Here is a 14,730-nt window from a genome sequence, read left to right as displayed (position 1 = left end):
TTAAAACTCTCATTTGAGTTTTCAGTCCTACCATGTTACTAGGGGTCTAATAATCTTGTGTCACTAAGCCATTAGAGACTAAAAAGTCACAAAAAACAGGAAAGTGAGAGCAGAATTCTGTTTTTATCACAGCTGTATGAGTAACATTTGGGCTTCATCACGTGTGTAGAAATATTTAAATTCTTCTCTCTTCGGTACAGAATTTTTTGGACAAAAAATAAAAAATCGATTTTTTGACACATATTCACGTACTAGTCTCCTTAAGAAAGCAGACTATGCAACTGGCTTTCACCAGTGAGTATAATGTCAATGGTGGAACGATTATGTTCTCAAAAAGTCGTTTTGAATGTGGACCCCAGGCACCAGAAGTTATGTGCAGTTCCCCTTCTTTACTGCAGTAATAATATCAGCTATGAAGCCACGTGTTCCTTAGCCTGAAAGCATTAATCCATACAGTAGTGGCTGCAGGACGGGAAGAGATAGCGGAGGGTCTGCTTGGGCTCAGTTGACATTCTACGGTGGCAGCCAAGAGGGCCGCGCAGGAGTCGACGCGATGCTGGCGCCTGTAGTGGCGGTTCTGGCGCTCATCGGCGCGGCGTCGACATCAGCTCAGGTCCCGCGCATCGTCGGCGGCACCAACGTGTCAATCGAAGAGGTCCCGTGGCAGGTGTCCGTCCAGAAAGGAGGCAGTCACTACTGTGGTGGTTCCATCATCAGCAAGTCATGGGTACTCACCGCAGCCCACTGCATCTTTGTGACATACAGTTACCAGATTCGCGCCGGCACCGCCAACTTGGAACAAGGCCAACTATACTCTGTCGTAAGGAAAACGATACACGAGAGGTACAACGTGCTGGCGTACGACTGTGACGTGGCGGTCTTGAAAATACGAGGAGAGTTTCAGCTGGGAGAGAAAGTCAAGGTATGGGGTTACAGAATTATCTGTGTATAGCTTATGGATTAGAATGGTAAACAGTTGGATAGATAACCTTCACTCACAGGAGGAAAAACATCCATTTCTCACATTTGCTCCATCAATAACTTCCCCATCATCCAACCCCATTGGGCCAAGCAGATGTAAGTCGGAAGGTGGGAGATCCGAGCTGTAGAGTGGACGAGGAAGAACCTTTCAATAAAATTTTGTGAGAGAAGACTTGCCTGACGCCTTACGCTGTCATGCAGAAGGAGAAATTCGTTTCCATTTTTGTGCTTATGAACGCGGTGAAGTCATTTCTTTAATTTCCTGAGGGTAAGAGAATACGCTTCAGACTTGATCGTCGCACTATGAGGCAAGACATCAGAAAGAATAACCACTTCCGAATCCTAGAAGAGCGTCGCCATGACTTTACCAGCTGAGGGTGGCGCTTTGAACTTTTTCTTCGGAGGAGAGATAGTGTGACGCCACGCCGTGGATTGCTGTTTTGTTTACGGTTCGAAGCGGTGAACTCATGTTTCATCGCCTGTGACGACATTTGGCAAAATATGCCACGATCAGTCTCGTAACGCGCAAGCAATTCAGCACAGGCGGTCCATCGTTGCCCTTTATGTCCTTTTGTTAGATAGCCAGGAACCCAGCGGGCGCACATGCTAGAGTTCAAATGGCTCTGAGCACTATGGGACTTAACTTCTGAGGTCATCAGCCGCTAGAACGTAGAACTACTTAACCCTAACTAACCTAAGGACATCACACACATCCATGCCCGAGGCAGGATTCGAACCTGCGACCATAGCGGTCGCGCGGTGCCAGACTGTAGCGCCTAGAACCGCCCGGCCACCCTGGCCGGCACATGCTAGAATACCCCAGCTGATGGACGCCTGTGTCACTACTGCCCACAGAGCCGTCCGCTTGTGCAGCGAAACGTTTGACGGTGATCCGCCGATCACCTCGAATTAGACTGTCCGCACGTTCCAGCACTGCAGGAGTCACAGTTGTATGCGGGCGGCCGGCACGCGAAACATCGGACAGTTTTGCGCGACCTTTTCGTGATCATGACAGATACTTCTCCCTAGGCCTCAGCGTGCCAGGCCTCTGTACACATTCTGGGACCATCTACGAATATCTGTCATGCTGTGGTTTCCCAGAAAAAGAAACTCAGTGGCAACTCTCTGCTTGAAACGCACTGCTAAAACGAAACTAGTCTCCTCCTAATCTATTTTTGATTTCCCTTCTTTTTTTTTTACACCATGTACTGTAACATTCTGATAAATATGATACTGTGCTGGCTGTACCGCATTTTACCCAGGTTTTGAAACGTTTCACCATGAGTTTCGACAGTTCTTGTCCGCCCTTTGGCTCATGTTCGCAAAAACTAAACTGTCATTTCATCAGTATCTGTGCATTTATTCCTTCATTGATCATACAAAACGTCTCGAAATTCAGAAATAAGTGTTGAATCTCGCCTATAATCTTCTTAAACTGTGTCCTCATTTTCAATTCGTCAAACTTTTTCTGTGCAGTTATGAAGCCTCTTCAAGTACTGTTTCCATCTTCTTACCTATTTTCTGCTTCTGTTACCAGTTTACTTTTGTCATCTCTATTCGATGTGCTTCTTGTTCTGTTCCTCATACAATGGTTGATTATTATCTGTGTACGATGTCTATGGTACATTATTTTAATTTTTTCGTTAGCGCGTCACTTTCATGTTACATGGATTATTTCGCACGTAAATCGTCATGATGTGGAACGAGTCAGTGTTCATTCATACTGCAAATTAATTTGTACATCTATTTGTACTCTAAACATCACCATATTCTTCTTCTTATTATTATTATTATTATTATTATTATCCCGAAATGAAAACGAGAAATGTAGATTGAGTTAGCAATTGCTACCCACTACCTTTTGCACATTACAAACATAGAAATTATTCTACAGAGTTGTCAAGGAGAAACTTTTTCAATTTGTCTTCAAATTTTACCTTGCTGTCTCTTTTTATATCATTGTGTAAATGGTCAAAAATTTTTGTTGCGGCGTTGTGCACCCCTTTCTGTGCTAAAGACTACCTTAATGTTGAGTAATGATTGTCATCTTTGCTTCTACTATTGTAATTATGTACCTCATTGTTCCTTTTGAACTGAAGTGGATTATTTACAACAAACTTCATGAGGGAATAAATATACTATAAACCGGTAGTCAGAATGCCCAACTCCTTAAACAGACGTCTACAAGATGATCGCGGGTGAGCTCCACATATTATTCTTACAGCACGTTTTTGGGCAATGAAGACTTTCTGTCTTAAAAGATGAGTTACCTCAGAACATTATTCCATATGACATTACTGAATGAAAATAAGCAAAATACGTCAGCTTACTGATTTCTTCTCCCCAAAGTTTGCTATGATTCTAAGTGCAAATATGGCTGAACTAAGTTGTTTTAGGAGTTCGAAATTTTTTTTTCCAACTTAAATTCTCATCAGTATGGACACCTAAGAATATTGAAGTTCGCACACTATGTATTATTTCTTCACCATGTGTTACACTTATCATTGGTGCAGTAATCCTAGAGCTACAGAACTGAGTATGATATGTCTTTGTGAAATTCGGGGTGAGACCATTCGCAGAAAACCAGTCAATGATACTTTTGAGAACTTTGTTCTTCATCCCCATTTGTGAAGAACATCCTATCTCACTGATTATGTTTTTCTTTAAACGGGATGTTCTCGGCCGTCTTCTCGTTTTCTTCCCAACTATCTTCCTCTCGAGAATAGTGTGTAAAAGAATATGATGTCTAATTAAGGGTGCAGTCAGTTTTGCTTTCTGTTGACCTATTGCGAGTGCATTCAGTAATTCTTTCTTTTCTTCAATTTCTTGTAGAATTATCTCATTCGTATTTTGTGTAATTGTCCTTCACAACCATATTTCCGTAACTTCGGGGCGAGCATTCTCCTGCTTTGCTAACATTTAGGTGTCACGGCATTATGTGAGAACACTACATGTGGTGGTCTTTACAGACATTATCTTAGCGTGGAACCAGATGTGCTTATTAAATAGAATTCATATTCTAGAAGGCGCTCTTGGGCGGTGCCATTCTTCTCTTGTTTTCCTTGAGACGTGTATTGTTTTCCTGCATATTATACAGAGGTAGCGAAGTGCCAACTAAAAGTAAAGAAGTTTAAGAAGAAGCAGCTGAACTATTGGAACCTAAAAAAGCTGAACGAATCAAACACGCAGCCTGACCACGTGACGAATACAGAAGGAAACTTCAAGGAGGCACTAGCGTCAAAGAACAAACGGAATGGCCTTGAAAGACCAGTGTTAAATACAACATAAAATGTACTAGGACTGGAAAAAAACATAAAAAGAAGCAGCTATAGGTAATAGATGATACAATGGAATTCGTAAAGAAACAAATAAAACGAAAAATGTCGAAAGTCTACATAAATGTAGGAAAATTAGGGGACAATAGATAGTCAACAGAAGAGGGCTGCTGAAGAGAGGAAGCTACGCCTTCTTTTGGAAAAGGAAACAGAAGAAGAGAAAGAAAAAGAAGGTAGTTCAGTGGTATTAGGTAAAGCTTGCTATAAATGTCAGCTCCTGCGTAACTGATGAAGTCCTTAACTCGATTCCGAAAACTTTGTGTCAGGTAAGTATATTCAAAGTTAAATATTTATTGATCACTTGCTATCTTCGACGTGTTGCTCGATCTCGAGATGTTCTTGTTGGCTAACTTGTGCCAACTAAAGGGCTCTATTGATCTGATTCCCATGACGTTTCGTTTGTCAAGGCTGAACCGTTCAGTTATTTTCTATTCCCTACCTCCAGCGACGATTGCACTCCAGTTTCCCGCAGTGATAGAATTCTGTTTCCCTTTTACGTCGCATTACTGCAGCTATTAATGTTGTTGTGATCATGTCAACTGGTAGCATCACAAGTCCCTCGATTTTCGCTTTTAAGTATGACTACTGGAGGCGTCTGTAAGTTCCTCCTTGACGAAGCCTGTCTGTGTGTCAACCCCAACAGAAAGGAAAGCTGATTCTGCATTGTGAGCGAGACAGGGAGGTCAGATTGGCGTACCCTTATTTTGGTGTACCCTCCTTCCTCTGAAACGTGCGTGCGTATTTCATAAACCTTCAACTCCTACGTGCGTCTCCTACCGCCTCATGAAACACGTAACATTCATCCAGAAGTGGCAAACACGTGAGAAAGCTAGCACTCCGCATGCAGTGTTTTGTTCGTCTCTGTGAAAGACCGTGAGCTCGACTTGTTCTCGTCATTTGAAAGGAGATGCACACCAGATAATGTTGCGAACAGTGCCGTAGGTGCTTCCCTGGTAGCTGAGCATTCGGGAGGACGACGGTTCAATCCCGCGTCCGGCCATCCTGATTTAGGTTTTCCGTGATTTCCCTAAATCACTCCAGGCAAATGCCGGGATGGTTCCTCCGAAAGGGCACGGCCGACTCCCTTCCCTCATCCGATGAGACCGATGACCACGCTGTCTGGTCTCCTTCCCCAAACAACCAACCAACCAACCAACCTGGTAGATGATACGTCCATCCTGCTGCCAAGGCGCCTTCCACCGGAACACTAAGTGCCAAGTTATTCCGTTGTGTCCTGATACACTGGAGACGAAGTCAGTTTACTTTCTCAAGTCAGGTTTACAGTTACCACTGTCTGATAGCATATTTTATATTTCAGTTTTGTTTTTAGGGTTCCGTTCCTCAAGCGGTAAAAACTGAATCTTTATAAGATCACTTTGTTTTCTGTCTGTCCGACTGTTAAGACGTATCAAGCTGAAATTTGTGCCACATGCTAAGCTCAACAGTCTCTTGCCGGTGTAGAAAACGTAAGCTTTTAACTCGATGCAATCAAAAGATACAGCCATTATTACCACATATTTTGATACTCGCAAACTCACTCATCAAAAACTATAGGGTACTTCACGTTTATCTAGAATGAAAATTTGCCAAGAATGAAAGTTGAACTGTACAACAAAACGAAAAAATTCGAAAACTGTGGATTTGTAATCATATCACATGAAAAAAATATTCCTTTTGTCATTTATTGTCTAACTTCAAGCTTGAAATAGAAAAGTTCTCAAACTTTTGGAATCCCTGGGATTGATACCTTGCCAGTATAAATGTCGATGACAAGCAAAGATCGTCGAGATTCTTGATTACCGAAATGGATGAATTGTCTGTATACATCTTAAGTTTGTACGGTACCCTCAGAGCGCCCGTCCAATTATTCTTATTTTTCCTGACACTCTACCTTCTCTCTAAAGATGAAATTTGGGGTTCAGCTCGAATATTTAAGCACTGTAATCCAATCGATCCGCCTCTTTTTTTTTTTTTTAAATACAAAATGCTTTGTCCTTTCATTGTGGAAAGGGCCTACCGTCTTCATATACGAAACACCCGATTTTAAAGTGTTACCAGAGTGTGAGAAGATGCTATTCCATCAAATGTTTCACTGAGACCTGCATTCTGTTTTTTATTGGTCAAAACTAATAATTACCAGCCACTGAAGTTTCTGTCGACAACGAAGATTCTGGTGCCTCCCAGGCGTGAATGGCGTTACTGTGTGTACACTGATCAGCCAGAACGTTATGGCCGCCGCCATACACTATCGATGTAAATCCGTCCAGGCGATAGCAGCATCACCTGGCGAGGAATGATTGCTAGTTAGACACACGCATAATGCCTCCAGTATCCGTGAGCGTGCTGGCTATGTGTGGCAGACTGTGATGAGCCGGAGGCTCGGCACTAGCATTTCGGATACTGCACGACTTCTCGGATATTCGAGGAGTGCTGTTTGTGAGTGTCTTCAACATGAGGCGAAACCAAGGTAAAACCACGTCCATACGTCATGGGGTTGCGCTGCCACCCCTTATTACAGATGTTAGATGTCATAGAGTGGGCAGACTGGTAAAACAGGACAGGACGCGAACTGTGGCAGAACTAATATCAGACTTTAATGCCGGGAAGAGTGAAAGTGTGTGTGAACACACAGTGCTCCGAAAACGCCTAAAATGGGCCTCTGGCCGACGATCCATGTATGTGTCAATGTTAACACCACACCACGACATCTATAACAGAAGTGGCCATGTAACCATCGGTACTAGACATTGGCGTAGTGGCAGGGCTTTGCATGGCCTACTGATTCCCAATACCTTCTTCATCGTGCCGATGTGAGCGCGCGAGTTGGTCGTCTTCCAAGGGAACAGCTCGTTGACACCTGCACTGCAGAACAGAATCAAACCGGCGACGGCTCCACTGTTCTTTGCAGAATATTCACATGGACATCCATAGGTCCATTGGGGCTCGTGCAAGGCACCATGATGGCCAAGGAGTATCGTACATTGCTTGCAGATCACATACACTCCTTCATGACGATCATGTTTCCCAGCGGCAGTGGCATTTTTCAACAAGATAATGCGCCATGTGACAAGGGCTGGATGTGATGGTTTTGAGGAACACAGTGGCGAGTTCCAGTTGCTGTGCTGGCTACCAAACCCGCCATATCTGAACCCTATCGAACACATCTGCAATGTGACTCAACGTGGTTCATAGCTCATCGCCCTCTCCCTGGAATTTACGGCAACTAGGAGACTAGTGTGTGCAGATATGGCGCTAGCTCTCTCCTGCGACCTACCAAGGCCTCATTCTTCCATGCTACGATGCGTCCGTCATAGATGTGGTCATACCGGCTTTGATCAATGTATATTTTACACTAGCAAGATTACAAATTATTTGTGAAGATTGCAAACAAAAGAGTTGTGCTGATACATTAGAAAATTAAAATGAATGTGTATTTATAAAAGGGTACTAGTAAACTGTCTGTTTGATGGAGTGGCTGAATGCAATTACAAAAGAAAAACGCAATGCTGATTGTGGACACAACTGCGCGAGTGACCACGTGGTTTGAGGCGTCTAAAAACCCTACCACAACAAAGGTCAAAATTTAATAATGATTGTGGTGTTGCTCACGCTGCTAAATACTGCATTTTCGGGCAACAACAAAGTTATTATGTGGCAGGCGTCATTAGAGCTCAGTTAATACAGACATTTCACGTAATAATGAATAAACTAAATGTTTCCCACGCTGGTCTCGTTGTAAAATCATGGCTCAATCGTCGAAAATCTAGGTGGTGATGATTCCAAGCTCGGATGCAAAGAGGCCTAGGTTTTATTCTGCTATATTCAAAAGTTTTATAGATGTGTTTCACAAACCATTCTTGAAGATTACACTTTTGCAGGACAATGGTGATGTAAAAAAGTAATCAGCACTCCGAATATAAGTTACACTTCCTTTTTATTACTTTTGCTGCAATATCACGTAACACACAAAACATCACTTCACAATACAAAACATACTTGAAAACATCTTCCTCACTGTTAAAGTTCACATTTTATAAGCTGACTACAATATGCGTCTTCCCCACATGACGTCCAAGACATGACTTTTTCAAGGTCCGACTCTCTAACTAACTAATAATCGCTTACGCGCCCAAAAATCAGAGTTACAAGTACGTCAAAGATCATAGTGACAAAAGAAAGAATACACATAAGAATAATATCATTGCAATACAAACATATCGATGTATCAAAGTACCTCTACATTAATGAAATCAAATCTGAATGTTGTCTTTGAAATATGTAAACTACTTTACAGAAACATAGTAGGATATTACTGGTATCGAGAGGTTCAGATGAGGTGCCGTAATGGTTACGTAATTCAAGTACCATTACAGGCGCCATGTCAGGGATTGCACAGCCCCTTCCGCCGGAGGTTCGAGTGCTCCTTCGGATATGGGTGTATGTGTCGTTAGCATACGTTAGTTTAAGTAGTGTGTAAGTATAGACACTGATGACCTCAGCAGTTTCGTCGCTTAGGAATTCACGCACACATTTGAACATTTGTGGAGACCAACCACTAGGTTAGACAGTTGGAGGTATCACGTGCTGTGACTCATCACTGCATGAAGAATCGAACTACTTTATAGACCAATGGTAGCTTCGTCGACGCCTGTCATGATGAAAACTGGAACAGTGAAAATAGATTAATATCGGCTCTCGACGGTGCTGTGCTTAAAGTACTAGATACCTTTGAGAAGAACTTGACTCAGATCTCTGGACAAACACACAGTTCTATGTTTTCCGAAATAATGTAAGAGGAATTCTGAAATGATTGATTTCCAGCTCCATCCATGTCAAATTAGAGCTGTTACTTTGTCTCTGAGGACCTTGTTCTTTGTTAGCTGGAACAGAAGCTCTCGATAGTATCTGTGAAATACCCTACAATAGGTGCTTATGGTAGGCTCATTCGACAGTACCATTGCTAACAGTGTACAAGGGCTTGTAACTCTCAAGAAACTGTGGTGACAGAATGCCTCATAACACCAGCCCCTCCAACGGAACCTGCTGACAAGTCATGGTAATATATGTATGCCATTTCTGGAACAAAGAGAACATTTTTTATCAAATGTCCTAATATAAATCAAGATTTTAGCTTTGTCCTTTCCCCATTTAAAAATTTATCTATATCCATGACCGAAATTTTCATTTTACTAAAAAATATTTTTTTTAAAATAAACTTCAGTATTCAAAAACCGAAATTTAAAAAATACAAAAATTCTAAGATTTATTCAAATTCACTAACATGAGCTGATTAATCTAGATACTTAATTTTCGAAATTGAAAAGGATTTAAAAAGGATTCCTGCCTCGTTGTTGCACCACTCAAAACACATCGTGCGTGCAATAACGCCGACACAGCTCCGCGTCATGTTTACTCTGTCTAGCCTACTAGCTGCCGACTATCACTACACACTGCCAGCGGCCCTAGACTTCATCGCCCAACCGCGCCTTTACTGAATTTTAACAAAATTCCTCTTTTCTACGACGAAGACTAATACTAGCGAAGCACTGTTTTCTGGCATTGCTGCTTTCTTACAGACAACCACATTATCTGTGAACAGTCTTAAAAAGCTTCTGATGCTTTCTACTTAATCATTCGTATACACTGTAAACAGTAACGGGCCTATCACATTTTCTTGGGGTACCATGGATATTACCTTTACAAGTGTCGACTTTGTTCCGTTAAGAGTGACTTGTGTTCTATCTCCAGGGAAGCCTTGAATCCAGTCGCAGAGCTGGTCCGATATTCGATGAGGTCGTAGTGGAACGGAGAATAGTACTGTTTGGCAACCCTATAGAATGATTTCAATCAATTTCACCCCCGTCAGGCCCCAGAAAGTGGTACCCACGCCCTACTATGGAATGCCGACATGAAATGTAGTGCACTTGCCAAGCTTTATTTCTGAAGAGAAACGGAGGAAAAGAAAACTTCATACCATGGTATAAAGATCCTACAACAGATTATTGGAAGACTTCAAAGGTACTGCTCCTTTCAGTAGACTTGGAATGACTTCTACTTGAAAACTAAGTACAACTACCCTCCTCTAAAATATAATCGTTCAGCCCATGCCATTCCATTCCAACGAACCAGTAAACAAAAGAAGCACAATAGCTTTCCCTACAAAACTTATTCAAACTGTATTCACTTTCCCATAGAAAGAATACGAACGCTCCCCAGATGTGGTCAGGAACGGAAAAAAAATCCCCTGTAATACTCAATAGTATGAAGTTCAAAGCCCCAAAAACTTACAGAAATTTATTTTATTACTCTATAATCCGACGAAAATCTTATTACATTTTCATCCCGTCCGACTCAGATAGGGAAAGTTATGTAACAAATTTGATGGTACAGTGGTTGAGTGACAGACAACGAATCCAAACGTTCGAGTTTCGATTCCTGGTAGTCGTAAGATTTTTATCTGTCTAATCGATTCTTTCAAATGATAAATGTCATTTCCACCATTTTTGGTGTCCACATTAAACAGCAAGTCCTGTTCTAAGTGGTTAGATAAATCACTTCAAAGGTCGGAGAAAAGAAATTGGCAACCATTTCCAACAGCACTGTGCCTAGTAAAGAACTATAGATTTGACGCCAACCTTCAGTTTGATGACGGCATTACCTTTCATCTGCACGCTACCTACAGGACTGACACGTAGGGTGTTGCAGAACATTTTTAGTTTCCGCCTTGCAAGTCAGCCTTCGACTTTAAGCAGTTCTCTCGTGCTTGGCTGCGGCTTTCATTATGTGTTTACCAGTAATAGTGGCTTGCAAGAAAGGAGGCGCGTGCTTGACGCTTCGTGGTCAGCGTTTTTTCTATTACCCACAGCACTTGCTCTAGCCGTTTCCTACATTGATAACTAGCGACGTCCGGATACGTGCCACATTGGGAACCTCCGATCAAACTCTCACAGGAAAAATTATATGCTGAGGAGACTATTGCTGTCCCTTGTTAACGCAATGCTTGTTGCGTTTCCTTTACGGCACGAACAATGAACGTTACAGTATGGCTGTGCTCCACATTTAGACCGGCATATGTATATCTTTTAATTATAATTCATTTTATTGTTTCTGTAATACTCCGTTACATGTGTGTGTTACATGCAATATATGAATGCGAATATGTACAACCGTCGGCTGTATAACGGAATGACGACAGTGAAATTTTGTGCCGGACCAGGACTATAACCCGGATTTCCTGTTTTACGCGAACGTTCACCTTAGCCGCTTTGTTTTCTCTGTACGACTCACAGTCAGTCACAAACTTTCACACATCGTCGTTGATGCGTTCTACTTTAGTATTCCTCACTTCTAAGTCTTACACATCGCCATAACTGTTTTTTTTTCCCTACATGTTACGATCATGCGTCGCGCTATTCCAGACAGTGAATGGTTGCTTTATACTGGTAACACAACTTTTGTTGATCGCCCCTTGCAACAAACGACGTATCCCGCTAATTGATAAAGTCTATCAACTAAAATTCGTTTAAATTACGCTTACGGAAAAATTTAGTTTACTTAGTGTATCATTTGACATCTTGTTTTATTTCCTTTCCTCTAAATTTAAGCTCAGTAGCTTTACGGTTGTTTCTCTACCATGTTCCAGCGCATTCTTCAACGTTACCACGCAGACTTCAACATTTAATCCATTTAAATATGCACTTTTAGGTTTCCAGCTTCCACCCTAAGCAAAACGCTGATCTGCTATTCCCTACATGCGTATCACGCACTATGTAATTTCCGTGCAATGGGAGGACATTTCATTTTATCTGAAAGTCACTACCTGGTAACGGTAAATAAATGCGATATTGAAGTGACTGTCTTGTTAAGAAGTGCGATGCAGTGCATGCTTGTCCGGACCAACACTTCTAAACAATACAGGCACTGTAATATCGTATATGTTACATCTAGTTACCTCCTTTTTGGTGAACTACAGGTGGAATACGTTGTCAACGAATAACATAGTCTCTATCCCCCACTGTTTAATACACTATCTGATCAGAAGTATCCGGACACCCCCAAAAACATACGTTTTTCATAGTAGGTGCATTGTGCTGCCACCTCCTGCCAGGTACTCCATATCAACGAACTCAGTAGTTATTAGACATCGTGAGAGAGCAGAATGGGGCGCTCCGTGGAACTCATGGACTTCGAACGTGGTCAAGTGATTGGGTGTCACTTGTGTCATACTTCTGTACACGAGATATCCATAGTCCTAAGCATCCATAGGTCCACTGTTTCCGATGTGATAGTGAAGTGGAAACGTGAAAGGACACCTACAGCACAACAGCGTACAGGTTGACCTCGACTGTTGACTGACAGAGACCGCCGACAGTTTAAGAGGGTTGTAATGTGTAAAAGGTAGACATCTATCCAGATCATCACACAGGAATTCTAAGCTGCATCAGGATCCACTGCAAGTACCACGACAATTAGGTGGGAGGTGATAAAACTTGGCTTTATGGTCAAGCAGCTGCTAATAAGCCACACATCACCCTGTTAAATACCAAACGATGCCTACCTTGGTGTAAGGAGCGTAAACAATTGACGATTGAACAGTGGAAAAACGTTGTGTGGAGTGACTAATCACGGTACACAATGTGGCGATCCGATGGCAGGGTGTGGGTATGGCGAATGCCCTCTGAACGTCATCTGCCAGCGTGTTCCAACAGTAAAATTCGGAGGCGATGGTGTTATGGTGTGGTCGTGTTTTTTATGGAGGGAGCTTGCACTCCTTGTTGTTTTGCGTGGCACTATCACAGCTTGAGGCCTACATTGATGTTTTATGCACCTTCTCGCTTTCCACTGTTGAAGAGCAATTCAGGGATGGCGATTGCATCTTTCAACACGATCGAGCACCTGTTCATATGCACTTCCTGTGGCGGAGTGGTTATACGACAATGACATCCCTGTAATGGACTGGCCTGCACAGAGTCCTGACATGAATCCTATAGAAACCTTTGGGATGTTTTGGAATGCCTTCCCGGGTTCGATTCCCGGCGGGGTCAGGGATTTTCTCTGCCTCGTGATGACTGGGTGTTGTGTGCTCTCCTTAGGTTAGTTAGGTTTAAGTAGTTCTAAGTTCTAGGGGACTGATGACCATAGATGTTAAGTCCCATAGTGCTCAGAGCCATTTGAACCATTTTGGAACGCCGACTTCGTCACAGGCCTCACCTCTCCTCAATCCAGCACTCTGTGAAGACTAGGCTGCCATTCTCCAAGAAACCCTCCAGCACCTGATTGTACATATGCCTGTGAGAGTGGAGGCTGTGATCAAGGCTAAGGGGGGCCAACACCGTATTGAATTTCAGCACAACCGATGGAGGACGCCACGAAATTATAAGTCATTTTCTGCCAGGTTCCCGGATACTTTTGATCACATAGTGTATTTATGCTTATAATTTCCATACTGTCTGTTAGCTCGTCCAGGTAGGGTTAGATTAGGACCAATCAGTAAACACATGGAAAAACGCGCTAAACCTCATTTCCACGCAGTAGCATTTTAAGCAAAGGTAGCAGTTTCTTAGATGGAAATAAACGGTCAACTATTGACAAGAGCTTTTCAGAATGAGGTTTTAACTGAGAAATGTGTTATAATAAAAAAGTAATGCTGTGAACATTTAGTTGGTGAAACACACTAAATGCCTCAAACTTCATTTTCTGCTATTGCTGACTTCTTGTTTTTCTTACAGATAGTGCGTCTGGCGACCTCCCGTCCGCAGGAGGGTGCTTCAGTGCTGGTGTCTGGGTGGGGGGCGATGTCGGAGGGAGGCAGCATATCGAACTTCCTGCTCGCCACCACTGTGAAGGTGGTATCCGTGTACAAGTGCCGGATGTGTTACCCCAGCGTGGGGCTGACGAACGTCATGATGTGCGCCGGGGTGCCCGCTGGCGGCAAGGACTCGTGCCAGGGCGACAGCGGCGGCCCCCTCGTCCACGGCAAGAAACTCGTCGGAGTCGTCTCCTTCGGCAAGGGCTGCGCGCGACCTGGCTATCCGGGCGTCTATGCGGACGTGGTTTCGCTACGCAAGTGGATCACCCAAAAAGCCCGCATCAAGTAACTGTGCAATGCGGTCCACATGGCAGTCGCTTTCGAGCACCAGGCGTACTTCCATATTACGAATATGGTCTTCAGTGTGTCCACAATAAACATGTAGGGAGTTACGTGACTTGGAGTGGCATCGATGCTGAGATTGCTGTAGGCAAGCCACAAAAAGGTGGTTTATACACATAAAGCACGTGTGGCGTACGCTACGGGTTCCGTGCTGTCGACGCCTCGCATTTGCAATGCTCACTTTGTAGAGGATGATTGGCTGTAACCTGTATCGAACCGAAAATTGCTGTTGACGATTACGTCCGCAAGATTCTGTAGCACTGG

At 43.0% G+C, this 14,730-nt stretch overlaps 1 protein-coding gene across 1 annotated transcript in view; it reads left to right on the top strand.

The window, feature by feature from the left end:
* The window catches only part of LOC124789171 (trypsin-like), a 92,304-nt gene extending 77,891 nt beyond the window's left edge, over positions 1-14,413 (top strand). The window contains exons 3-4 of the mRNA XM_047256465.1: positions 434-922; positions 14,045-14,413. Of these exons, the coding sequence (XP_047112421.1) occupies positions 434-922; positions 14,045-14,413 (858 nt within the window). The remainder of the gene's footprint in view (positions 1-433; positions 923-14,044) is intronic.
* The last annotated feature ends 317 nt before the right edge of the window (positions 14,414-14,730 follow it).

Source organism: Schistocerca piceifrons, chromosome 3 (genome assembly GCF_021461385.2).
Source record: "Schistocerca piceifrons isolate TAMUIC-IGC-003096 chromosome 3, iqSchPice1.1, whole genome shotgun sequence".
Lineage (NCBI taxonomy): Eukaryota > Metazoa > Arthropoda > Insecta > Orthoptera > Acrididae > Schistocerca > Schistocerca piceifrons.
Note: the sequence above shows the minus strand (reverse complement) of the source record. Positions and strands in the feature narration are given on the sequence as shown.